This window comes from Neophocaena asiaeorientalis, unplaced genomic scaffold, assembly GCF_003031525.2.
Source record: "Neophocaena asiaeorientalis asiaeorientalis breed wild unplaced genomic scaffold, Neophocaena_asiaeorientalis_V1.1 scaffold168, whole genome shotgun sequence".
Taxonomy (NCBI): Eukaryota; Metazoa; Chordata; class Mammalia; order Artiodactyla; family Phocoenidae; genus Neophocaena; species Neophocaena asiaeorientalis.
The window spans coordinates 385,796-413,231 of record NW_020175664.1 but is presented as its reverse complement, the minus strand read 5'-3'; the positions used below and the strand labels follow the sequence as shown (position 1 = coordinate 413,231).

Here is a 27,436-nt window from a genome sequence, read left to right as displayed (position 1 = left end):
ATCTAATACACATAGACACTGTGAATGATTACCACAATCAAGTTAATTAACTGTCACCTCCCATAGCTTCTACTTGTGTATGTCTGAGTGTTGAGAACACAAGCAGTTCTCTCATACTAGACAGCAAAAATACAATACAGCAGTATTAACTATGGTCAACATGACATATATTAGGTACCTAGAACTTTTTTGTCTTTTAACTGAAAGTTTGTACCCTTTACTGATATCTCCCCACTTTCTCCACCACCTACTCCTTACAACTGCAGTTCTAATTTATGGTGTTATGAGTTTGATTTACTTAGATTCCACATATAAGTGAAATCACACATTGTTTTTCATTGTCAGATGTATTTCAATAAGCATAATGTCCTCAGGTCCATTCACGTTTTCACAAACAGCAAGGTTTCCTTCTTTTAATGGCTGACTAATATTCCATTGTCTATATATACACACTACATTTCCTTTTCCTTTTTTGTTTTTTTGATTATAATGTAAGATTTTATTTAACAGTTATTGGAAAATAGAAAATGTTATTTAAAAAAATTCCATTCACAGTTACATTCAAATTTACATGGTACCCAAGGAAAAAAATTTAGAAAATAGTGTTTAATACTTTTATAGAAGAAAATGATAAAATCAAACAAGATAAAAACATTTTGTTAATGCATATACAAGCTCAATATCAGGGACATGTACTATAAATTATTATCAAAATTGACCTACAAAGTTAACATAATTCCAATAGAAAAAATCTCAATAGATTTTATCATGAAATTTGGTGAACTTATTTTAAAATTCCTGTGTATGAGAAGATGTTCAGGAATAGGCAGGGCAGCTATGAGAAGAACTAAGAGAATTTGCTCTTCTAGATATCAAGAATTATTTTAAAGCTATAGTAATTAAAACAGTATGGAATTTAGTAGGGTTAAAAATAGATTTAATCAGACAAACTCGAGAGCTTAGAAATAGACTCTGGCTTATATATGTATATTTGGTTTATGAGACAAGTGGCCTCAAAAATGGAAACTTATTGGAATAATTGGCTATCTGTATGGCAAGAAAGAGAATTAGGTCATTGCCTCTATATAAAAAAAAAAAAAATTCCAGGTAGATTAAAGGCTTAAATTTGTTTAAAAATAGTTTTAAAATACAAGAGGACAATTTTATGATCCTGTGAAGAAAAATATATTTAGATACATGGAAAAAAGCACAAATTGTAAAGAAAATTGATTCATTTACATTAAAATTTAACATGCCTGCATGACAAAAGGTAACAAAGCCAAACGACAAAGATTTTTTGCAACATACATAACAGACAAAGAATCTCTCCAAAATATATAAAGAACACTTTACCACCAGTAGGATAATGAGAGTAGCTAACATTTACTAAGCAGTTACTATATGCCAGGATCTGTTCTAAGTGGTTAGTATGTATTAACTCCCTTAACCATCAGAGTAATCCTATGAGATACTATTTTTATCTTTATCTTACAGATTAAGAAACTGAGCCACAGAGAGGTAACATCCAAGTACAAACAACGGTTAATGACACATTTGGAATCGAAACTAATGCAGTTCAGCGTGTCTGCTGCTAACCACTATGTAGAATTGTGCCTTTCCCCCCGCAAAAGAAAAATAATTCAGCTGACCACCAAGCAAAGATGTGAACAGGTTATTCTTAGAAGAGTTGCTGGAATTGCTAGTAAAGATGAAAATATGCCCAACTTCATTAATCAGAGAAATGCAGTTTATTTATTTTATTCTTATAAGTTTATTTCTTTGTGTATTTATTTATGGCTGTGTTGGGTCTTCCTTGCTGCACATGGGCTTTCTCTAGTTGTGGTGTGTGGGCTTCTCATTGCAGTGGCTTCTCTTGTTGTGGAGCACGGGCTCTAGGCACACGGGCTTCAGTACTTATGGCACACGGGCTCAGTAGTTGTGGCTCGCGGGCTCTAGAGCACAGGCCCAATAGTTGTGGCACACAGGCTTAGTTGCTCCGCGGCATGTGAGATCTTCCTGGACCAGGGCTCAAACCCGTGTCCCCTGCATTGGCAGGCGGATTCTTAACCACTGTGCCACCAGGGAAGCCCAGAGATGCAATTTAAAATTTAATAATGTTTCTCACCCATCAGGTTGGCAAAATTTGTAAAAGTCTGAGAATACTAAATGGTGACCAGATTTGACAAGATAGGAATTCATATATCCTGCAGAATAGCGCGTAAACTGGCACACAAACGTCGGAGAGCAAGGTGGCAATATTTAGTAAAACAGACCTATAGGTACCTGATGACCCAGCAGTTTCACTTCCAGGTAAACGCACATATAAAGAAAAATGTGTGTTATTATGTTTAATGCGTTTTTTTAAACATCTTTATTGGAGTATAATTGCTTTACAATGTTCTGTTAGTTTCTGCTGTACAACAAAGTGAATCAGCTATATGTATACCTATATCCCCATATCCCCTCCCTCTTGCTTCTCCCTCCAACCCTCCCTATCCCAGCCCTCTAGGTGGTCACGAAGCACCGAGCTGATCTCCTTGTGCTATGTGGCTGCTTCCCACTAGCTATCAATTTTAAAATGAAAGGAATTCTAACACATGCTACAACATGGATGAACCTTATGGACATTCTGCTAAGTGAAATAAGCATGACAGGAAAGGACAAATATTGTTTGATTCCACTTAAATGAAGTACCTAGAGTCATCAGATTCAGAGACAGAAAGTAGAATGGTGATGGCCGGGAACCGGTGGAGGAGAAAGAGGAAATTGTAGTTTAATGGGTACGGAGTTTCAGTGTTTTTTTTTTTGTTTTTTTTTTATTATCAGAGTTTCAGTTTTGCAAGATGAAAAACTTTGGTTGCACAAAATGTGAATGTACTTAACACTACTGAACTGCACGCTTAGAAATGGTTAAAATGGTAAAGAAATTTTCTGTTGTGTGTATTTTACCACACACAGACTCCAAATCTCAGAACCGTACCCTGAGGGTAACCACTCACGCTCAACTGGCTGATTGTATCACTGCAGGCTTGCCCCGCCCATCCCCGAGCGTCCCCACCCATCCCCACCCAGGGATTGGGTTGTCTTTTATTGTGGAAGCGTTCCCAGATTTGGTTTTTAGAGATGTATCAGCTTCAGCCCTACACAGCTTAAACTCAACCTCGCTGACTGATCCAGGGCTCCAGTTTCTGCTCCAAGAATTTGGTAAGTCTTGGGCAACCTCTCTTCTGTAGGAGACTGGGCGCTGAGTTCAGATCCTCCTAAAGAGACCTCTGCAATCCAAGTGAGCAGCTGGGTTAGCCTGGCTCCAGCCTGAGGGTGGCAAGACCCATTTTCCAGATGAAAGCAGAAGGAGCTGGGAGGTGTGTGTGTGGTTGTGTAAGAAGAGGTGGGGTAGGGGTAGGTTGCAATCAGTGTGTGGAGGCTCTAAGACTCATTTTTTTTTTTTTTTTTTTTGCGGTACGCGGGCCTCTCACAGTTGTGGCCTCTCCCGTTGCAGAGCACAGGCTCCAGACGTGCAGGCTCAGCGGCCATGGCTCACGGGCCCAGCCGCTCCGCGGCACGTGGGATCTTCCCGGACTGGGGCACGAACCCGTGTCCCCTGCATCGGCAGGCGGACTCTCAACCACTGCGCCACCAGGGAAGCCCTTTTTTTTTTTTTTAATTAATTTTATTTTTGGCTGCACTGGGCCTTCGTTGCTACGTGTGGGCTTTCTGTAGTTGCGGCGAGAGGGGTCTACTGTTTGTTGTGGTGTGCGGGCTTCTTATTGCTGTGGCTTGTCTTGTTGCAGAGCACGGGCTCTAGGCACGTGGGCTTCAGTAGTTGTGGCACTCGGGCTCAGCAGTTGTGGCTCGCGGGCTCCAGAGCACAGGCTCGGTAGTTGTTGCGCACGGGCTTTAGTTGCTCTGTGGCATGTGAGATCTTCCTGGACCAGGGCTCAAACCCGTGTCTCCTGCATTGGCAGGCGGATTCCTAACCACTGCGCCACCAGGGAAGTCCTTGGCTGAACTTTAAAAAAAATGGTGGTAAAATACACATAACATAAAATTTGCCACCTTAACCATTTTTAAGTGTACAGTTCAGTGGTGTTAAGTATATTTACATGGTTGCACGACCAGTCTCCACAGCTCTTACCATCTTGTAAAACTGAAACTGTGTCCTCATTTCACAATTACTCCCCATTTCCCCCTCACCCCAGACCCTAGAAAACCACAATTCTACTTTCTGTCTCTAATCAAATGAATTTGACTACTCTAGGCACTTCATAGAAGTGGAATCATACATTTTTTGTATTTTTGTGACTGGCCTGTGTCACTTAGCATAATGTCCTCAAGGTTCTATCGTGTTGTAGCATGCCTCGGAATTTCCTGCCGTTTTTTTTTTTGGCTGTGCCACGCGGCATGCGGGATGTTAATTCCCAGACCGGGGATCGAAATGTGTTCCCTGCAGTGATATCGTGGAGTCCTAGCAGCTGGACCACCAGAGAATTCCCTTTCCTGTCTTTTTGAAGCTGAATGACATTCCACTGTATGTATAGACCACATTGTATTTATCCTTTCCTTTGTGGGTAGACATTTGGGTTGCTTCCATCTTTCAGCTACTGTGAATTATGTTGCTATAAACATGGGTGTACAGATATCTCTCTGAGACCCTATTTGCAGTTCTTTTGGGTATATACCCATAGGGGGAATTGCTGGATCATATGGTAAGTCCATTTTTTAGTTTTTGGAGGAACCACCATACTTTATCTACAGCAGCTGCTCCATTTTACTTTCCTACTAACAGTGCCCAAGGGTTCGTCAGCAGCATTTGAAAAAGAAGAAAACGGAGGTCCAGAGCAGTAAATGACTTGTTCAAAGGCACAGAGGTGTTGGCAGAGCCAAGATTCTAATCATAGTTTCTTGGCTTTTTGAATGTTTGCTCTTAACCAAAATGCAAAACTTGGAGTATCAGGTACGGAAGCGCCCTGATGATAACTTTTGTTCCCTGGGTCAGCCTAGCCCTATAGCCTTGTAGAGAGGAGACAATTCATGGCCCAAAGGAGCAGGAAACAAAGTCCCATCATTTCTGATTCAAAATGAAGATTAGCCCTCCCTCCCTTCAGGCAGTTGGAAACCACTCTGGTTTGATGTTTTCCCTGGGCTGGGCTACCGTCTGTCCCTCCCTGCAAATTCCATCTCTTTCTGCCCCAACTCAGAATTCCAGTTCAATTTCACTCTGCAAGCAATGAAAGAGAAAGCTTCAGGTTTCAGGATCCTTGGTGTAGAAACGTGTGGAGTGTGAGCTCGTTGTGGAATCCAAGTTCATGTGCCTGATGTACAGTGAGGCCAAACAAATTGAAACATTGGTGTTTGGAGCAGGGAAAGGTTTATCAATTGCGAGGGTCCTTCTCAAGAGGGTCTTCCCTCTTGAGAAGTTGGGAGAAATAGGTTGATCTCAAATCCACCTTGCTGGCTGGCCGGGTTGCAAGGTTTCTAAAGAAAAGAAGAGTAAAGGGGAGGCAATCTTTGTGATTTTAGTTTCTGGATAAGATCTCAGTTGCAGACTTCCTGACAGCATTTTTGTGACTCAGTGGGTCATTCGTGATTGTGATTGATCTACGTGTTCCTGCAGAGCAAACTAGTATGTCAAGGTCTTGTGATCCCTTGACTTCTTTCTAGAAGAGAGCAAAAACAATGGTTGAGGCATTTTGTCGTTTACTTAGAGCCTACATGACAAGTTAAGAATTTCAAGCAGGTTGGTCCCTGCTGCTTTTTCCTTTAAGGCCACTGGTACTGCTTTTCCTTTGTTTCTGCATACCCTCACTTCCCTGACTACTAGTGAGTGCTTGAGTCTGCTCTTTGGAACTTGGAAAGACCTGGGAGAGAGAATCCTTTCTTTACAAACCAATGAGGGGACACGAGAAACTTTTGTATGAGGAGGGTCCTGCCTGAGTTCAATCCCCCTTTTCTTTGGTACTCCTCAGTCCTGAGGGGAACAGGGTTGAGACAAGAAAGGGAATAAAGTTTTGGATGGAGAGGTGAATCAAAAACTCGGCAGGGGAACTCGGTTTTACAGGGACTTGGTTTCATCGCTCTGATCACCGAGCCCCTTAAACTGTCACTTCACTCACATCAAGGGAGGGAAAAAAGATGTTAATAATAAATTTCCTTGTTTTATAGAAGAAAGGAGGACAAAGTGGGATATAGCTCATGCAAAATCAAACAAGCGACACATCACAGTGCTAGATTTGAATCAGCAGAGCTGGTTGATTTCTTTTTTTCTTTCTTTTTCTTTTTTTAAAATTACTTTATTAAAAATTTTTTTTGGCTGCGTTGGGTCTAAGTTACTGTGTGCAGCCTTTCTCTAGTTGCAGTGAGCGGGGGCTGCTCTTCGTTGTGGTACGCTGGCTTCTCATTGCTGTGGCTTCTCTTGGTGCAGAGCACGGGCTCTAGGCGCGTGGGCTTCAGTAGTTGAGGCTCACCGGCTCTAGAGTGCAGGCTCAGTAGTTGTAGCCCATGGGCTTAGTTGCTCCGCGGCACGTGGGATCTTCCCGGATCAGGGCCCGAACCCATGTCCCCTGCATTGGCAGGTGGATTCTTAACCACTGAGCCACCAGGGAAGTCCAGTCTGCTGGGTCTTAATTGCCTTCAACTCAAAACAGTCCACATCCCCAAATGGCACATTTTGGGGATACATAATCTGCTCCCCCTCATTTCTCTTCGAGCAGCTCTTCCAGTAACTTTGAAATACATTAAAAGTCTTCTTTATGTTTGAAGAAACCAAAGCTCAGAGACAGAGAACTTGCCCAATGTGTACTTTACCATCTGCTCCCCATAACTCCATTGTTCTGTGGAATTGAACTCCCAGGGCCAGGGCTGGATGGACATTCTTGATGGCTTTGTGTCTTGCTTTCTCAGCAGATTGTAGCCTCCTCAACTATGTCTAAGATGCTGTATCAGGATGTTTACCAGTTTGGTCAGAAGCTGATCCGCAGGCGACCTCTGGAGCCCAGGGAAGAGTCTGAGAGTCGCATGGCTCTTTGTCTGAACACCTTAGACCTGGTGGCCCTGGGCGTGGGCAGCACCTTGGGAGCTGGTGTGTACATCCTGGCTGGTGAAGTGGCCAGGGACAAAGCTGGGCCAGCGATTGTCATCTGCTTCCTGGTGGCCGCCCTGTCTTCTGTGTTGTCTGGGCTCTGCTATGCAGAGTTTGGGGCCCGGGTACCATGCTCTGGTTCTGCGTATCTCTACAGCTATGTCACAGTGGGACAACTGTGTGCCTTCATTACCGGCTGGAACCTCATACTGTCCTATGTCATCGGTGAGATGATGGGAGTGGGAGGAAGGTGTGGGGCTTAATTAAGATCAAGAAACTAGGAGGTGGGATTTAGGTCTTGACTCATTCGTGAGAAATTGGTTATCCACCTTGTGGGGTGAAGTGGGTAATAGTGGCAGGAAAACCCCACAACTTCATTCTACTCCGCTCTATCCTATTTTCCTTAAATTACGGGGCCTAGAACAAAGAAGGAAAGGAAGGTGTAGGGAGTGGGTGAGAGGGAGGCATGTCCCACAGGCTCATCCCCTCACCGTGTGGAAGTCTCTCCTCAGTTGTTGCCTTCATGGGAGTTTCCTTTGCTACTTGATTTAAAATTTCAAACCTCATCTCCCAGACTTTTCACTCCCACTTAACCTGTTTTCTTTTTCTTTTTTTTGCATAACATTGATCTCCTAACATTAAACAGTTGACCTATTTCTTGGATCATCTGGGTCTACTGTCCCCAGCCCATGAAAAGAAACTCTTAGAGAGATTAGGTATTTTGTGTGCGTCCCCCCACCTCTCCCAAATCCATCCCGTGACGCGTGGTAGGGGTTCAATTAATGTTTGTTAATAAATATTCCTTCTGCTGCTGCCGCAGGCACTGCCAGTGTGGCCCGGGCCTGGAGCTCCGCTTTAGACAGCCTGACCGGGAACCACATCTCTCAGGCGTTACGGGGAACTTTCTCTCTGCACGTGCCCTACTTCCTGGCCAAGTACCCAGACTTTTTTGCGCTGGGCTTGGTACTGCTGCTTACGGGTGAGGCAGGGTCCAGTGATAGGATGGGAAGAGTGGGGTGTGGGGGGAGAGCTGGGGTGGGAAAGGCTTGGGATGGAAGAATGGTGGGGGGATTATGACTGGAAAGAGGGGTCTGTGGTATGAGAGACAGGAAGGCAAGACGTAGACCATTGTTTTCCCACGGTTGGCACCACTGACAATTTGGGCTGGATCATTCTTTGGTGTGTGGGGCTGTCCTGTCGAGTTTTTTTTTTTTGGCCGCGCTGCGTGGCATTGCGGGATCTTAGTTCCCCAACCGGGGGTCAGACTTGTGCCCCCTGCAGTGGAAGCGTAGAGTCCTAACCACTGGACCTCCAGGGAAGTCCCAGGTTTTTTTTTGGTGGTGGTTGTTTTGTTTTTTAAATCATTGTCGGATGTCGGGTAACATCCCTGGCCTTTATGTACTAAATACCAGGGTCGCCCACCCTCCAAACTGTGTCAATCACAGTGTCTCCAGACATTGCTAAAAGTCCCCTGGGGGGCAAAATCACCCCAGGGGAGAATCATTTACTTAGACCAGTGAGTTTCTTCCTTTGTACTGAGATTAAAGATTTTTTTTTTTAATTGAGAGGAAATTCGTATAGCATAAAATTAACCATTTTGTTATTGCCCCGGCTTTACTGAGATATAATTGGTATACATTGTATAAGTTTAAGGTATACAGTGTGATGATTTGATAGACCTGTGCGATGACTGTCACAATAAGAAATTAACCCTCTGAAAGTGTACGATTACGTGGCACTTAGTACGTTCACAGTGTGGTCACCATCACCTCCCTCTGGTTCCAAACATTTCCATCACCCCAAAAGGAAATCGCATCCCCGCTGGGCACTCGCTGCCCAACTCCTCAATACCCCAGCCCCTGGCAACCACGAGTCTGCTCTCTGTGTCTATGCATTTGGTTATTTTGCACGTTTCATATTCCACCTTTCCCACAGGAGTGCTGGTTCTGGGAGCTCGCGAGTCGGCCCTGCTTAACAAAGTGTTCACGGGCTTGAACCTTTTGGTTCTCAGCTTCATGGTCATCTCTGGCTTCGTCAAGGGAGATCTGCACAACTGGCAACTCACAGAACAGGACTACAAATTGAACACATCTGGATCCAATGACACCTCTAGGTTAGGAGGGTGTCCTTGACCATAGTAATGCTGGTGGGAGCACGCGCGCAGAGCTGGGAATACGGTGGGGACTAAAGAGATCTGGGCTGATGGATCCAGGTGATGGGGTCCTGGAGCCCAGAACTTGTGGTATTAACCAAAAAGTCCAGTACAGATGGCTGAACACAGCTCACCCACATTCTTTTTCGCTCCTTCTCTCACCATAGATTGGGCCCTCTGGGTTCTGGAGGGTTTGTGCCTTTTGGCTTCGATGGGATTTTCCAAGGAGCAGCTACATGTTTCTACGCATTTGTTGGTTTTGATGCCATTGCCACTACAGGTAACATGGTCATTGTGTGTCCCATCAGGGGTTGGGGCACAGATAAGGCTGCCCTTGGGCATAGGGGTTTCTTTTGGAGGTTCAACAGGAAAGCGGATTTTTAAAAAAAATAAATTTATTTATTTATTTATTTATTTATTATTTATGTATTTTTGGCTGCACTGGGTCTTCGTTGCTGCGCGCAGGCTTTCTCTAGCTGTGGTGAGCGGGGGCTACTCTTCTTTGCGGTGTGCGGGCTTCTCATTGCGGTGGCTTCTCTTATTGGGAGTACAGGTTCTAGGCGTGTGGGCTCAGTAGTTGTGGCTCGTGGGCTTAATTGCTCTGTGGCATGTGGGATCTTCGCGGACCAGGGCTTGAACCCGTGTTCCCTGCACTGGCAGGCGGATTCTTAACCACTGCGTCACCAGGGAAGTCCGGAAAGGGGATTTTTGTATTTCATCACAGTGTGTTTTCCTGGCCCAAAACTTCCTCCCATCCTGCAGGGGAAGAAGCCCGAAATCCTCAGCGATCCATCCCCTTGGGCATTGTGATCTCGCTCTGTATATGCTTTTTGGCATATTCTGGTGTCTCGGCAGCCCTCACCCTCATGGTGCCCTACTACCAGATTCATCCTGACAGCCCCTTACCACACGCTTTCCTCCATGTCGGCTGGGCCCCTGCCAGATATGTCGTGGCTGTTGGCACCCTCTGTGCTCTTACATCCAGGTCAGTGTCAAAGCTTTCTCCCCATCTACTGTCAGATGCTCAGGTATCCCAGCCCTTGGGATTGAGAAACAAGAGGGAAAGACACCTTACCCCACGTAGACTAGGGAGCAGACACCCCAGTCTGTCCTGCTTATCCACGTCCTCACACATGTTCCCATTTTCTCTTCTAGCCTCCTGGGTGCCATGTTCCCTATGCCTCGTGTCATCTACTCAATGGCAGATGACGGGCTCCTTTTCCGGGGACTTGCCCAGATCCATGCCCGTACACGTACCCCCATCATGGCCACCTTGGCTTCTGGAACTCTTGCAGGTAAATGAACAATGCCCATTCCTTCTTTGATCAATTTTCTTAACTTGGATATTTCTACTGGATTTTCACTCCCTCTCCACCTTGTTTGTGCCCTCGTTCTAGGGGTCATGGCATTACTTTTCGAGCTCAGTGATCTCGTGGACCTCATGTCAATCGGAACCCTACTTGCTTATTCCCTGGTGTCTTTTTCTGTTCTGGTCCTCAGGTGAGACTATGCTACACCTTGGCTGGGGGTCTTTGACTCGTGGGGATTGAAGGGGAGATAATCGTCGTTTGCCTTCCTGCTGCCTTCTAAATGTCCCGCTAGGCTTACGTTGGGAGAGAGATGGATGAGACTGCTTGATGTTGGATGAGTAGGGGCTGCTGTTAATATTGACTTAATACCTCTAATTCAGGTACCAACCAGACCAGAATTTAAGCGAGATTGAGAAAACAGAGAAAGAAACTGAGATGAAGCCTGTAGTTGAAGAAAGCCCTTTGGAATCTGTACCTGAAGCAGGAAGCTCAAAGATTCTAAAGAGTCGGTGTGACCCTCTCAACGCCATCCCCACCCTGAAATCTGGCCGGATTATCTATGGATGTGCCTCACTCCTTGGTGAGCAGGGGGACTGCTCTTTGGTGGGCTTCTGAAATTGACAGGATAGGACGGGAGTGTGTATATTGGCAGTTGAGGCATCTTGGAGATAGGATGGCCCTTCGTGATGTGGGCAGTTCTGGGGAGGGGGCGTGACCCGAGGTCTTGAGCTATTTGGCTTCCGGAGTTGAACCTGTTCTCCTCCACCCTGACCCTTGCAGTTCTCCTGCTGACGACCCTGAGCCTGATACTGGCCCAGTGGCCCAGCCACGTGTTCTCTGGAGACCCCGTGTACACAACAGCAGCTGTGCTGCTGTTACTACTCACCACTGGGATCACTGTCATCATTTGGAGGCAGCCCCAGAGCCCCACTGCCCTTCACTTCAAGGTAGGTGACCTTACGTGCCCACCTGTCCACCTGAGTGAGTGAAGTCTGCATGCTTTGAGACCTAAACATCCTTTGCTGGACCAGGGAAGAAGGGGAATTATTAAAATTAACGGACCCTTCCCTGATGCACACTCAGTGCTTTCCATGCCCAGCTGCAGTAGGCACTGAACACCCAGCCTGAGTAGGACTGAAGTCTTCTCGGCCATGTGGGGTAGAGGCCTGCCTTTCAGACGTCTGTGGTGTGCCCAGGGAATAACTGACTTTGCCCACAGGTCCCTGCTTTGCCTGTTCTCCCACTCATGAGCATCTTTGTGAATGTTTACTTGATGACGCAGATGACCTCTGGGACTTGGGCCCAATTTGCTGTCTGGATGGTGATTGGTAAGTGGCTTTCTGGGATTAAAAGGCCTCTTGAGTGACTGAACCCAATCCTCTTTCTACTACCTCTCCCCGCAGACTGTGTCAGACACCATAATAGCAAGCCTGTTGGGCATTCGTAAGCAGGGAGAGCACCTACCTTTCCTTCTCATTGTCTTATTTCTCTACTAGGATTTGTCATATACTTTGGATATGGGATCCGACACAGCTTGGAGAAGAAGAATCAACAGCCACCAGCCTCCAACTCCCAGACTTTTGACAAAAACATCCCTGGTGCTGAATCACCTTAACCACAGGCAGTAGACGCTGTGTGGAATCCCACCGTGCGCTGGAGGTATCTTCTGGTTCAAGGGGCACTTTGAGGCTCTATGGAGTGTGAAGGTGGGATGAATTTACAGCCCTATATTTAATGCCAGTGGACAAAACGACTTCTGTGTTGTATAATTTTTAAGTAACCATTTCAAAGCATTATATATATATACACAGACACTCAGAAAAGTGCATGCTTCATACCTGTGCAGCAAGATGAATTTTCACAAAGAAAGTACAAGGTAACCAGAAACCAGAGAAAAAATAAAATATTAACCTGCATGTAAGAAGTGCCTTCTTGTGCCTTTTTCCAGCAAAAACACATAGATTGCCACATGGGAAGAAAACATAGGTAACTATATATTGTGTCAAGAGTTGCATTGTATTTATTTACTTTTCTTGTGGTATGATTCTCCATTTTATTAATCTTCTTTAATGATATTCAATAACTCTTATTTTTTTTTTTTTTTTTGCGGTATGTGGGCCTTTCGCTGTTGTGGCCTCTCCCGTTGCGGAGCACAGGCTCTGGACGCGCAGGCTCAGCGGCCATGGCTCACGGGCCCAGCCGCTCCGCGGCACGTGGGATCTTCCCTGACCAGGGCTCGAACCCATGTTCCCTGCATCGGCAGGCGGACTCTCAACCACTGCGCCACCAGGGAAGCCCCAATAACTCTTTGTTATTATTTCCAAAGAGCTGAGTGGAAATTATTCCTAAATATTTTAAAATTTTGATGCCGTTGTATTATTCTTTCTTTGGTTGCACCACACAGCTTGCGGGATTTCAGTTCCCAGAACAGGGATGGAACCTGGGTCACAGGTTCCTGAAATCCTAACCATTAGGCCACCAGGGAACTCCCAATGCTGTTATAATTTTTTCTCTCCTTTTTGTTACTGGTGAAATGAAAAACAATTTTGTGTGTTTATTTAAAATTTTCTTTAAAAAACTAAATATATACAATTTTTAATTTACAGTCATACCTCAGTAAAGCTGGAATACAAATAGGGAAATTGGATGACTTTATCACATTCATCATTTATTTTTAAGATAACATCCTACAGTGATTCTTAAACTTATTGGATTTTTGATACCTCCATATTTCCACTGGGATATTTTAATACACATCTGCTGTCTTCACACATTATTCGTTTTTTAAAAAATGAGCTATAGTTGATTTACAATATTAGTTTCAGGTGTACCACACAGTGATGTAATATTTTATAGATTATATTCCATTTAAAGTAATTATATATAATGGCTTTATTTTCCTGTGCTGTACAATATATCCTGTAGCTTATTTTATACATAGTAGTTTGTATCTCTTAATCCCTCACCCCTATTTGCCCTAACCCTTCTCTCTCCCCACTGGTAAACCACTAGTTTGTTCTCTTTATCTGTGAATCTGTTTCTCTTTTGTACACATTCATTTATTTTTTAGATTCCACACGTGATACTACGCAGTATTTGTTTTTCTCTGACTTATTTCACGAAGTATAATAACCGCCAGGTCCATCCTGTTGCAAATGGAGAACGTCATTCTTTTTTTTATGGCTGAGTAGTATTCTATTGTATTTATATACCACACCTTTTTTATCCATTCATCTGTTGACAGACACCTGGGTTGCTTCTGTATCTTGTCTATTGTAAATAGACATGCTGCGAACATTAATGCTGTGAACATTGGGGTGAATGTATCTTTTTGAGTTAGTGTTTTTTGCTTTTTTCAGATATATAACTAGGAGTGGAATTGCTGGGTCATATGGTAGTTCTCTTTTTACTTTTTTGGGAAACCTCCATACTGTTTTCCATAGCGGCTGCACCAACTTCAGTAGACATTCGCTTCCCATCTTCGGTGCCTCATCTCTTCTGTTTACCTGCAGGCTTGAAGCACAAGTGTAGTCTCTTTGTCTTCCAGGTCCACAGAGGTCCTGCCTGTGGGCCAGTCTGGTTAATTCCAGCTAAGACTTCTGTCAAAGTATTTAAATACTCTTAATTTTCCCCCTTATTTGAAATTTCACAGTTGGCTAGGTCACTCATTACATAATAATTAAAAAAATTAAAAAAAAATTAATTTATTTGGCTGCATCGGGTTTTAGTTGTGGCATGTGGGATCTTTTGTTGTGGTGGGTGGGCTCTTTGTTGCAGCGCGTGGGCTCTCTCGTTGTGGCGCATGGGGTCCAGAGTGTGCGGGCTCAGTAGTTGCGGCATGCAGGCTCTCTAGTTGTGGCGCAAGGGCTCTAGAGTGCACAGGCTCAGTAGCTGCAGCACGCAGGCTAAGTCGCCTTGTGGCATGTGGGATCTTAATTCCCCGACCAGGGGTTTGATCCTCGAGGCCCCTGATTGGAAGGTAGATTCTTAACCACTGGACCACCAGGGAATTCCCTACACAATAATTTAAAGAATATGAATTCTGTCTAGCAAAAGATGGCCTGTTCCTCCAGGATAACCACGTATAACCTAGATGTGGAAGTTTTCAATGGATTTGTGCATGAGTTTTGCTTCATACGGATACTGGAATAATCCCCACACCCTGCCAAAAGAAAAACGAAAAACAAAACAACTCCACAGCAAGTCAACAATGTAATTTTCGCTAAGGAGCTCCTGAGAATAAGAGGAGGTTCTTTGGGAAAGGTGATATGTGTCTATGGAAAATTTTCTTTTAAGTGATTAAAAAAAATTTTTTTTTTTTTTGGGCCGTGCTGTGGGGCTTGTGGGATCATGGTTTGTGGGATCATGGTTTCCCGACTAGGGATTGAACCTGGGCCCTTGGCAGTGCAAGTGCAGAGTCCTAACCACTGGACTGCCAGGGAATTCCAATTTTTTTTTTTTTTTTTTTAGGTAAGAAGTGGATTTATTTAGAGAGAAACACACTTCCCAGACAGACTATGGGTCATCTTGGAAGGTGAGAGAGGCGTCAGGGGTACGGGGTTGTCGGTTTTTACAGGGGTGGGTAATTTCATAGGCTGAGTGGGAGGAGTATTCCAGCTATTTTGGGGAAGGGGTGGGGGTTTCCAGGAATTGGGCCACCGCCCACTTTTTGATCCTTATCAGTGTTGGAGCTGTCACGTGCCTGTGGGTACATCATTTAGCTTGCTGATGTGTTACAGTGAGGGTATACTGTATACTGAGGCTCAAGGTCTAGTGGAAGTTGACTTGTCTACTATCTTGGAGCGACTTGGTTCTAGTCAGTTTATGTCATGTCCTCGGGCTATGTCATTGTTTCAAAGGTTATGCCCTGCCCCTTCCCCTCCTATTTCATTCCCCTCTCAGATTTTACTCCCGTATTCTTATGGGAAGCAGAGGGGTGATGGTCATCTGTAACTGCTTCAAGGCTGAGTAGGGACAATGACCCTTCCTGTCAGGGAGTAAAAATCTCTGGATGCCTGATCTAGGGGCCCAGGGGCAGGACAGCTCCTTGTTTTAAGTCAGTATGGGCTGGAATCCTCACATAGCCATACATCTTGATGTGGAACTGCTGTAACTGCTTCCATAGCCTTTCTATGATCTCCTTGATGATGAAGCACTTTTTCTAGCAGCATTAGAGTACAAAAATATCTATCTATAAATGACGAGAGATTTTAGACGCTATCCCTTCCCAGGCAGTCTCCCAACCAGGTGTTAGAGTGCCCAAAAAGTTGTCTCAAAGAAACGGCACAGAATGTGTCCCCAGTGGTGTTGACTATGAGAGGGAGTTGGTCTAGCTTATCACTGTCCCTTCGTGGCTTGCCAGCTGACACCGTGGAACTCAGATTTGGGACTTGAACCCATGCACCGGGAATTGAACCCAGCCAAAACCCAGACTGGGACTTGAACCCAAGGTCTTTATATATTTATTTTTTTTGGGGTACGCGGGCCTCTCACTGTTGTGGCCTCTCCCGTTGCGGAGCACAGGCTCCGGACGCGCAGGCTCAGCGGCCATGGATCACGGGCCCAGCCGCTCCGCGGCATGTGGGATTCTCCCGGACTGGGGCACGAACCCGTGTCCCCTGCATCGGCAGGCGGACCCTCAACCGCTGCGCCACCAGGGGAAGCCCCCAAGGTCTTTAAATTGAGATCACACACCTGGTCTCAGGACCTAATGAAGTTCAGGTTCTTGATGTCTCATCACAGAAAGAATTCAGTGAGAGACAAAGTGATAGGTAAGAAGTGGATTTATTTAGAGAGAAACACACTCCACAGACAGAGTGTGGGCCGTCTCAGCAGGCGAGAGAGGCCCTGAAAAATTTTAATTAATGCTATAAAATAGTATATTCTTTTAAGTGGGAATGTTGAGTCAAAGACATGCACGTTTAAAATTTTCGACAAATGTTGCCAAATTTCAGAAGAAACAAATATGACATCCACACAGATAATTAAAATATTCCTAGTATCACATTAAAAAAGGAAAAAGAAACAGATACAGTTAATTTTAATAATATACTTTATTCAGTTCAGAATATCCAAAACGTTATCATTTAAACATATAATGTAAAACTCACTAATGAGATATTTGACCTTTTTAACTTCTGAACAGTCTTCAAATCTCAGTGTGTATTTTACACTCACTTTACCACCTGGCCACACTTCAAGTGCTCAAGGTTGTATGTGGCTGTTTGTTACCAAACTGGATAATGCTGACCTAGAATCTTTTCCCAAGCTTACCTATTGGTTTAGTGCAGCAGTCAGGTAAACTCTGGTCCATAGCTCAAATCTTGACTGTGGCCCTGATTCTGTTTGGTTTAGAGGCTGAATGGTTTTTATTCTTAAAAGGTTGTAAACAAATAATAATAATAAAAATAAAGAGGAACATGTGGTCCAGAGCATATGTGGCCTGCAAAACCTAAAATATTTATTATTTGGCCCTCAACAGAAAAACTCTGGCGAAGCCTGGTCTGGTGTAACCGAATGCACTCAGGTTTATTCTATTTATTTGCAATGTCAATGCGTTCAAGTTTCTTTGCTTTTGTGATGTTTCACTTTAGCCACACATACCTAGAAGGGACTGGAAGCACCTCTAGTGACCTTTGACTTCTCTTTGCATAGCTTTTCCCCCCCTTGGTCAATCTAGCTAAAGCTTTGCTCATTTTGTTCATCTTCTCAAAGAACCAACTTCTGGTTCTGCTGATTCTTTGTATCATTAAAAAAATTCTCTATTTCACTTTACTTTAATCCCTATTATTTTCTGCCTTCTGTTGCTTTTGGTTTTGTTTGTTCTTTTTTTTAGCTTCTTACCATGTAGAGTTAGTTTATTGATTTGAGGTCTTTCTTCTTTTTCAATGTAGGCATTTCCTGCCATAAACTGTCTTCTGAGCGTGCCTTTCACTGCATCCTGTAAGTTGTAGTTGGTTTTGATTTTCACTCCTACGTATTTTCTAATTTCCCTTATGATTTCTTCTTCCAACCATCTGTTGCTTAAGAGTGTGTGGTTTAATTTCCATACAGTATTCTTGTTTTCCTTCTGTTGATTTCTAGTTTCATTACATTGTGGTCAGGTTTCAATCTGCTTTTAATCTTTTCAATTTGTTGAGATTATTTTGTGGCCTAACATAGGGTCTATCCTGGAGAATGTTTGTTCTATATGTGTTCTGTTGTTGGTGGAATGGTCTGTATATGTCTGGCATCCCTCCCCCCAAATATGTTCCATGTTCCCTCATTCCCTCCCTGCCAAGGATCCAAATCCTTAACCTAACCCTAACACTACGGTATACGTAACCCAAGGACAGAGTAACTTGAATTGAAATGTAACCCCAACCCTGAGATAAACCAAACATAAGGCCTACGTCAACCTGATTCTGAACCCTCTGTCGGCCTTCATAAGGCACTCCTCTGGGCTCTAACCACACTGGCATCCCCTGTGCCACAGTTCTCCCACTGGCTGTAGCACCCACCCTAGATCTCCCAGGCCACATTCATGGATAGCATTCAAGTTCTCCAGCTCTCAGAGGCTCCCCTCCTGGACTCTCCTCTCCTTTTCTCCAGTCTCCCAGGACCTGTCTGAGCTCAAGCCTCTCCCTCCTAATGCACCAGGCCCTCCCATGGCCATCAGCCCCGCCCCTAGCTTTTCAAACTCACTCCCATGGGCTCTAGTCCTCTCCCACCCATACTCTTAGATTCCCCACCATGGGCTCAAGTCCTTTCTCCAAGACAACCCACTTTCTTCACTCTAGGACTGACCCTCTTAAGACAGCTCAGGTCCCTCCAGAGTCTAACTGCTCCCTGAGCTCTCTCAAGGACTTGATCCTGGGCCCTGGCCCCTTCCCCAGGGCAAATCCACTTGCCTCCCTTGAGTATCACCTTCCCATCCCTGTTGCGGGACCTCCAGGATTTGGAGAGTTCCAGTGTGCTGATTCTCTCCCTCCTTTTTTTTTTTTTTTTTTTTTTTTTATATATTTTTTTTTTTTTTTTTAATAAATTTATTTATTTTTGGCTGCGTTGGGTCTTCGTTGCTGCACGTGGGTTTTCTCTAGTTGTGACAAGCAGGGGCTACTCTTCATTGTGATGCATGGGCTTCTCATTGCGGTGGCTTCTCTTAATTGCAGAACATGGGCTGTAGGCACATGGGCTTCAGTAGTTGTGGCACGAGGGCTTCAGGAGTTGTCACTCACAGGCTTAGTTGCTCCGCGGCATGTGGGATCTTCCCGGACCAGGGCTCGAACCCATGTCCCCTGCATTGGCAGGAGGATTCTTAATCACTGTGCCACCAGGGAAGCTGCTGTTCCTTCTTGAACAGGCCACGTTTGAACATCCAACAAAGACACTGGCTTATAAGCAATTTTAACGTCAGCCATTCTGGTGCGTGTCTAGTGACATCACTTGATGATTTTACTTTGCATATCCTTGAGGAGTGATGACATTTAACACATCTGCACTTACTTATTTGCCATTTGGTGATCTTAAGTGCTTATGTAAGTCTCCCTCCACCTTTTAATTGATGTTTTATTATTGACTTGAAGGATTCTTTTTATCCTTTCTTTGTGAATCCTTTGTCAGGTTTATGTAAATATCTTCTCCCAGTCTTCTTGCTTTTTCACCACCTTCATGGTGTCATCTGATGATCAGAACTTTGTACTTTTGATGAAGTCCAACTTAATAACTTTTTATTTTTTGTTTAATGTCTTCTGTACACTAAGAAATGCTGCCTACCCCAATGCTGTGACAATAATCTCCTAAATTTCCTATTTTTTTTTTTTTTGGCCGCGCCGCACGGCTTGTGGGATCTCAGTTCCCCAACCAGCGATCGAACCTGTGCCCCCCTGCAGTGGAAGCACGGAGTCTTAACCACTGGACCACCAGGGAATTCCCCATATTTTCTTCTAGAAGTTTGATAGTCTTTTCTCAGCTCACTGCACCCGCAGGGGGTCTTCTTGTAAAAATTCACTAATAGCAATGGTAATGGTAATGAGAACAACAAAAACAGCTAATATTTACTGAGCTTACACAACATTTCAGATACACGTTCAAGGAGCTTACGTGTACCAAACTCATTTAATCACCACAACAGCAGCATTAGGTAGGTGTGATTATCGCCATTTCACAGATAATGCACAGAGAGTAACAGCTAATTTTCTCAGTGCCTCACAGGGAGTAAAGAGGTGGGATGGTGATGGAAACAGGTAGCGGTATGTACCACGAGAAAAGCTCTCCCACATATGCTCCATTAGCAGAGTTTTACCTTAGAACAAATCTGAAATACGACAGAGATGAAATGGTATTGGAAGGTTTCTATGCATTCAGGAAACTAACCTATCCAGTAGAAAATAGTCTACAACTGAGTATGTTGTGATCGATAAGAAAAAGTGATTTCTCCAATACTCCAAATTCACCTCTCATATGACTTCTGATATTCTATAAGCAGAAGAGGGACCGTGAAGGCTTTCTTGCGTTAAGTCTTATCATGGATTTTCCTCTTGTCGTGGAAGAAATGAATGTTGAATAGAGGCCTCTGTATGCTCTTTGTACCCGAAAGGTTTCTCAACAGCATGAATTCTCTGATGTTCTGGAGGATGGTCTACACGTTTACATGCCTTTCCACATTCCTTACACTCAGAGGGTTTCTCACCAGTATGAATTTTCTGATGCTGTGTAAGTTGATGGCCGTGACTGAAGGCCTTCCCACATTCTTTACACTCGTAGGGTTTCTCCCCTGTATGAATCCGCTCATGTTTGACAAGGCTTGACCCATAAATAAAGGCCTTTCCACATTCCTTACATTTGTAAGGCGTTTCACCAGTGTGGATTCTCTCATGCTGAGTAAGGTGATAGCCACAGTTAAAGGCCTTCCCACATTCTGTACATTTATATGGCTTCTCACCCGTATGAATTCTCTCGTGTTTCACGAGACTCGAACCCCAGCGGAAGGCCTTCCCACATTCCTTACACTCGTGAGGTTTCTCGCCAGTGTGAATTTTCTGATGCTGAGTGAGATAATTGACGCGAGTAAAGGCCTTCCCACATTCTTGGCACTCATAGGGCTTCTCACCGGTGTGAATTCTCTTATGTTGAACGAGGCTGGAACCACAAATGAAGGCTTTCCCACAGTCTTTACATTCGTAGGGTTTTTCACCACTGTGGATTCTCTTATGCTGAATTAGTTTATACACTCGGCTAAAGGTCTTCCCACAGTCTTTGCATTCATAGTCTTTCTCACCGGTGTGAAATCTCTGATGCTGAGTGAGCTCATCACCGCGTCTGAAGGCCTTCCCACAGTCTTTACATTCATAGGGCTTCTCACCCGTATGAATTCTCTTATGAATAACGAGGCTTGAACCCCACCGAAACGCCTTCCCGCAGTCCTTACATTCATAAGGTTTCTCACCAGTGTGAATTTTTTGATGTTGAGTAAGTTGATTACCCCAACGGAAGGCCTTTTTACATTCTTTACATTCGTAGGGTTTCTCACCAGTGTGAATTTTCTGATGTTGAGTAAGTTGATAGCCTCGGCTAAAGGCCTTCCCACATTCCTTACATTCATAGGAATTTTCCCTGTTATGAAGTCTCTGATGTGGTCGGACAGAGGTATTTTCTCTGCAAGTGGGTGTTTTCCCACAGTTGATTTGATTGATATATCCCTCTTGTGGGGCCTGTGGTCCTTCAAACTCACCTTCACACATCCAGTCAAGGCCAAGGGATTTACTTTTTCTGTTTGAGTTCTGTTTGGAAAAATTTATCTCATAAGTGCCCTTCTGTGTAGGTAAACTCTTGGTCTCATATGGTGATTCCAAATCTGAAAAAAACAAAACGAACAAAAAACCCCCAAAACCCCAACATATTTTGTTTCTTTTTAAGAAAACAAAAACAAACCTAATCATAAACTAAAACCTTCTCTAACAGAAATAAAACTCCTCCAGTGGGAAAAATATGAATTACCTAGGGCTCTTATTAAAATCTAGATTCCACGTCTAGCATCACAATACTTAATGAGGAAACACTGGAGACATCCCTGCTAAAATCAAACAAAAGAGGCACTTACTATTAGCTCTACTATTTCCTACCAGCTGAAACAATTAAGCAAAAAAAAAAAATTAGAGGGACAAATCTCAAAAATGAAGATGAAAAAGTACAATTTATAGATGTGATGACAAACCTGGAAAACCAAGAAAATCAAATATAGAACTACTGTAGGAAAATAAAAAGATACAGTTGGATAGTTGTGTATACACACAAAAACACAAGTAATATCATTAAAAGTAATTCTGGATACAAAGATCCAACATTCAAAAGATGTGTGTAGAATTAATTTAATAATAAAAATTATGAAACACTTAGGAGGAAATGTTTAGAAAAATCTGAGCATCAATTCCAGGCCCACAGCAGTGAAAGTGCCGAGTCCTAACCACTGGACCGCCAGGGAATTCCCGAAAAGGTCTTTATTTAAACTTCTGGAGGCAAGCAGAACCTGGCAGTTGAGAGTACGGATTCTGGGGCCAGAATTCTTAGGTTCCAGGTTTGCTTCTGCTTCCTTGATTAAGTCACTTTGTGCCCTGGTATACTCATCTACGAATTAGACGTAATAATTTCCTAGCTCATAAACTTCTGAGAACGGAATGAAACGTATTTGTACATATACATACACACCAGGCTCAGAATGTTTTCTGGTGCAGAGCAAGCACAGTATTTATTAGCCATTAATATTATGGCTGTTATTTTGCTAATAGAAAAACAAGAAATTTCCTTACATATTTATCATCCAATATTTAACTCAGAATTCACAGGTTATAACTTTCAACCTTACTTCGGGTACAATGTGTAGGGCATGCAATATGCTCGGTGTGGTTTTACACAGATTCTGTTCATTCATCCCACCTCTACATCAAACATAGAGTCTGGTTTGCTAGAGAAAATCAAGTCACTGTGTAGAGCCATTTCCCCTAAAGGTGGGTCCCCAAAGTACCATTGACAGCAATTTGGGTGTAAACATAGGCTCACAGCATGAAGCTTGGTTTCTTTGAAGATGGTCATGAAATAAAATAAATACATTTATTCTAATAAATTAAATAACTCTAATCAGTCCTTTGGCCAGTAAGGAAGAGAGGTAATTACAGGAGGGGCCAGACAGAGATGGGAAGATCACTGATGGATGAGGAGGTGAAGGTGCATGTGTAACGCCCATTTCCAACTGGACAAAGCTCAAAACATCCCTTGGGTGCAGGAAGAAAGAAATTCAACTAGTATCTTGAAAGGTGGTCCTGAAAGGAGAGCTGACTGTGCAGGGAGCAGAGTCCAGATTATCTGAGGCAGGCAACTTACCCAGCGAGACCAAGTTACTGTAGTTCTCCAACATCACATCCCAGTACAGGTCTCTCTGCGTAGAGTCCAGACATGCCCACTCCTCCTGAGAGAAGTCTATGGCTACATCGGAGAATGTCACCAAACCCTGGAAACGCAAACCCACACGTCCCTGATGAAACGAAAGCACAGAGTTTCCAGATGGAGGAGGGGGGAGGAAGGGCTACGCTCTGTGCAGGGGTGGATACAGCGAGTAGATTAAAAGCCTGTGATACGGGGAGGGGTCAGTGAGGACACGACTGTGGCTGAAGCCCCTCCTGCTGCAGGGGAAACCACGTACACCCTGGGGAATTCTTTTTTTTTTTTTAATTTTTATTTATTATATTATTATTATTATTTTTTGCAGTACACCGGCCTCTCACTGTTGTGGCCTCTCTCATTGCGGAGTACAGGCTCCGGACGCACAGGCTCAGCGGCCATGGCTCACGGGCCCAGCTGCTCCACAGCACGTGGGATCTTCCTGGACCGGGGCACGAACCTGTGTCCCCTGCATCGGCAGGCGGACTCTCAACCACTGCGCCACCAGGGAAGCCCTTTATTTATTTTATTCTTGGCTGCGTTGGGTCTTTGTTGTGCGCAGGCTTTCCTCTGGTTGCGGCGAGCGGGGGCTACTCTTTGTTGCGGTGCGCGGGCTTCTCATTGCAGTGGCTTCTCTTGTTGCAGAGCACGGGCTCAGTAGTTGTGGCGCACGGGCTTCGTTGCTCCACAGCATGTGGGATCTTCCCAGACCAGGGCTCGAACCCGTGTCCCCTGCCTTGGCAGGCAGATTCTTAACCACTGCGCCACCAGGGAAGCCCCTGGGGAATTCTTAATCATGCCAACCTGTCAGGAAATGGATAAGCCAATCCCAGTTCTCCTCTTGCACAAGCACAGAGCCTGCTAACGGGCCTGTCTCATGAATTTTCAGCAAGCATGGATTCTTACAGCATCCTTTTCTCTTTAAGGAGAAAGAAAAAAAATGTCTGGGGTTTACTTCCCAAATGTAATATAAGATCTTTTATCTTAGAAAATCGGTTTTGCATGTTTGAATGTTTTCAAGTCTCGGGTTCATCATTTTGCCAGGTTATCTTTTAAGCAGTCCACCTTTGTAATGACAAAAGCATTTTTTTATTCCATCATAGAGAAGGATTAGATTTAATTATGATAGTTACACACTTAGGTTGAGCAAAATGTCTAAAGTTTCCCCAATTCCAGGAGTATATGATCATTTATTACTCTTGTATGAAATGACCTTCTTACCTGTTACCATCCGCTAGCCTTGCCTTTTCTTTGTTCCTGATTTAGAGGAAACTGGTATCAAATGATTCGGGAGCAGACAGACAGGTCTGTGCAAAACAAAATTTATCTCCCGGGTCCCCTGGCAGGAACATGATCTCTGAGTCCACAGGCCCTAATCACAGCTCTACGCGATTCTAAAAGCTTCGTAAAGTGTGAGCTTTCACTACACACTAAGACTGAGACCAAAGAATATGAATGTTCCCTCTTATCTGCCTGGGAAAAATATCAGTGGAGATGAGTGAGGAATTCTAGTTTTCTCATGTGGTCAAATGGGACCAATGTCTCCAACTCATCAAATCGTAGACTGGACTCAAATATTTCTCCAAAGGTAGTTTCTGCTTCCATTGTTCCAATTACTCTTGACAAAAAAGTGAGTACATAAGAGATACTGAGTAACTAGCTCAAGGGTTAAGTGAACATTAGTCACAGAGGTGGGCAATAGGCTATATGGCGTTATTATTCACTGGAACAGGAAGAGCTGGGAAGTAGGTACTTGGATGGGACTCACTTGGGCAGGAGCCTTCATGATATTTCAAAGAAGTATCCACAGGACCTAACTATCACAATTCAAGAAGGAAAGAGAAAAACATACTTACGTGGGCCATGGCTTTAGAATTCAAGAACTGATCGGTTCTCTTGGGGTCTCCTTTACTGCAGACACAAAATCCAGAGAAGCCAGATCTAGACAAGGAAAAAGAGGCATTAAAATAAGTGCACCTTGGTCCCCAAATGACTTAATACAACCTTTTCACTCCTCCATCTTTTCTTCCAAAGAACGCTCATCTTCTTCCCCCACAAGGCCCCCCACATAAACACGGCACATCTGAAGATTAAAAGGATTCTGGAAAAAAACAAAACAAGTTTTCCCTGAAACCCCAGGAAACCCAGCTGCATAGACAGGACAGAGGAACTTTTATTTTTTGTCTTGAAGTCAGATCCAGAAATTTCAGTGGGAGGATTCCTGGCCAGCTCCCTGTTGGGGGAATATGGATTAAGAATTTGGCCTTGGGGCTTCCCTGGTGGCGCAGTGGTTGAGAGTCCGCCTGCCGATGCAGGGGACGCGGGTTCGTGCCCCGGTCCAGGAGGATCCTGCGTGCTGCGGAGTGGCCGCTGGGCCCGCGCGTCCGGAGCCTGTGTTCCGCAACGGGAGAGGCCACAACGGTGAGAGGCCCGTGTACCGCAAAAAAAAAAAAAAAAAAGCCTGACAAAGCTGGTAACTTTGTCATTAACTGACTAAAACAATCAAACCTTCTCCTTTCTTACTGTGCTCTGAAAGTCAGCCCTGTGGAAAAGAGCAAAGACATCTAGCCTTGGATTCCACCTAAAAATTTAATATCCTCCTTACCAAATCACACACTAAAAGTGCTAACATTAACCTCCCAGTAGTATTCCTCGATCCTGGTGGAGTCTTGGAAGACCACACAGGAGGATGTGAACAGTCTGCTTATTGAATACGTGAGTACTCATTGAGACGGTTGGTCAATGGGGAATACACATTCACGACTCTTGTCACACCTCTTGGGAAGAAATTACTGGGTCAAGTCACTATTAAAGAGGACATTTCGGGGCAAGGAAAGCAAATATTCTTAAGTGCTATAAACACAAATCATTTACTGAACAAGAAGGTAACTCATCTGAACCTTGATTTCAAGATCTGATGATGATGATTCTTTCTCCTTGGGATGCTTTTTCTGGAGGACAGCTGGCCTGGAGGAAAGAGAGGTCAGAATGAGACATTAGGACTTTTCTGGAGCACAGATTACATCCGAAAATGCCCTCTGAGGCCACACCTGCTCCCATGTCTTATCTAAAACCAATCAGAAATAAGAGGGCACCCACATCTGAGTATTTCAGAGATTCGTGGAAACTAGACTCTAGTAATTGGGGTACCCCCACCTCCTAGGTCAGGGACCTCTCCTTTCCAAAAAAGAATCTTATTCCGGAGGCCCTTCCATTCTGTCATTCAGGTAGCCTGAATTTTAGATAGAGAGCACCTCTAGCTCCAAAGCTGCCATCTCATAACCATGTCTGTGCCATTCTTGTCATTTTCACTACAGCATTCAGGCTCTGACTTTCCTTTGGGGCCACTGTGCCCAAACAAGTACCCGCGTGGTTGGAACGTGAAGGGAGAGGAAGCAGCAGAGACATCAGAGCTACACACTCAATCCGGGGCCACACACCCAAGGACAGCCCTGCACCTGTCACAGCTAAACAATCGCATACACCTAGGCTCTGTCACACTGGCTGACGCCCATGCCAGAGACATGGTACACGGCTGCGCCAACCCCACAGAAATGCAACGGCACATCTCATAGCCTCGGGGACACATCTGGGCCCCGCCACCCCCGCAGAGCCCACACGCATGTAACTCACACAGAGCACAGTGTAGGAGTCACAGCCCGGCCGCGTCACCGCTACAGATGCTCACACGCACAGGACGCACACAAACCCGGAGGGGCCGCGTCTCGTCCCCCCGCTACACACACTCACGCGCAAGTGCGTCACAAACACAGGGACCGGGCCTGTCTCCCTCACCGACGCCCACGCGCACATCTCAGTCTGCAGACATGGCCGAGCCCCTGATCACACACAATCACACACACAGACATACACACACGCACACGCTCGCACTTCCTCCGCAGCGCTCCCGAAGCCAGAGGCCGAGGCTCCGTTTCGGGCCTCTTCTCCTTCTCCCTCATCGCCATCGCTCGCCGTATTCCGCTCTGTTTTCCTCATGGGATGCTAATTACTCACCGCTTGGGGCCCAACAACCGACGGCGTCGGGAAGGACCGCCGGCGTTGAGGTTACCTCCGGACAGGGTCACCGGCAAACCAGAGCTTGAATAAAAATCCTTCTGGCAGAAAGCGCATCTCCCAGCATGCAACTCCCCGAGCTGCTAATGGAGCCATGCCCCAGAGCCCTCTGGGAAACGTAGTCCATAAACCCGGGAATCCGCGGAGCTGAAAACGCACGGCCTCTCTTTCCCAGCATGCAACTCCACAACGGCTCTAATAGAGCTGTGCCTCAGAGACTTCTGGGAAATGTAGTTCGCACCTTGGGTAATACACAGGCCTTCTGAAGACTTCTCTCCCTGCCTCTAGAGGAGCTGTGACTTGGGAGGGAGCATATTTCAGAGTCGCAGAATTTGTAAATGCTGGGAGACCTACCAGCCGTTCAGATTTCTTTTCTTTTTAAAATTATTATTATTATTTTAACGGGAG

At 44.7% G+C, this 27,436-nt stretch overlaps 2 protein-coding genes across 3 annotated transcripts; one reads left to right on the top strand and one right to left on the bottom strand.

Moving 5' to 3' along the window:
- Positions 1-6,921: 6,921 nt before the first annotated feature.
- LOC112390543 (cationic amino acid transporter 3-like) lies at positions 6,922-12,155 on the top strand. The gene is made up of 11 exons (XM_024731513.1): positions 6,922-7,303; positions 7,899-8,057; positions 9,014-9,191; positions 9,398-9,510; positions 9,993-10,215; positions 10,386-10,525; positions 10,628-10,730; positions 10,921-11,120; positions 11,321-11,487; positions 11,760-11,868; positions 12,037-12,155. The coding sequence occupies exons 1-11, from the start codon at positions 6,922-6,924 to the stop codon at positions 12,153-12,155; spliced, it is 1,893 nt and encodes a 630-aa protein (XP_024587281.1).
- A 6,592-nt stretch (positions 12,156-18,747) lies between these two features.
- Positions 18,748-27,094, bottom strand: ZNF331 (zinc finger protein 331). 2 transcript variants are annotated; one of them, XM_024731511.1, is made up of 5 exons: positions 26,969-27,094; positions 25,855-25,921; positions 24,811-24,895; positions 22,898-23,024; positions 18,748-21,374 (listed from the first exon to the last, which is right to left on the bottom strand). In XM_024731511.1, the coding sequence occupies exons 3-5, from the start codon at positions 24,817-24,819 to the stop codon at positions 20,044-20,046; spliced, it is 1,467 nt and encodes a 488-aa protein (XP_024587279.1). In that variant the 5' UTR covers positions 24,820-24,895; positions 25,855-25,921; positions 26,969-27,094; the 3' UTR covers positions 18,748-20,043. The 2 variants fall into 2 exon arrangements, with proteins under 2 accessions (XP_024587279.1, XP_024587280.1); XM_024731512.1 differs by lacking the exon at positions 22,898-23,024.
- Between the last annotated feature and the right edge of the window lie 342 nt (positions 27,095-27,436).

Coding starts and splice junctions, on each gene's coding strand:
- LOC112390543 (XM_024731513.1), top strand. CDS start 6,922: ATGTCTAAGATGCTGTATCAGGATGTTTACCAGTTTGGTCAGAAGCTG. Junction 9,192..9,397: donor GGATCCAATGACACCTCTAG/GTTAGGAGGGTG, acceptor CTCTCACCATAG/ATTGGGCCCTCTGGGTTCTG. Junction 11,488..11,759: donor CCACTGCCCTTCACTTCAAG/GTAGGTGACCTT, acceptor CTTTGCCCACAG/GTCCCTGCTTTGCCTGTTCT.
- ZNF331 (XM_024731511.1), bottom strand. Junction 21,375..22,897: donor CAGTAACTTGGTCTCGCTGG/GTAAGTTGCCTG, acceptor TGTTTTTTTCAG/ATTTGGAATCACCATATGAG.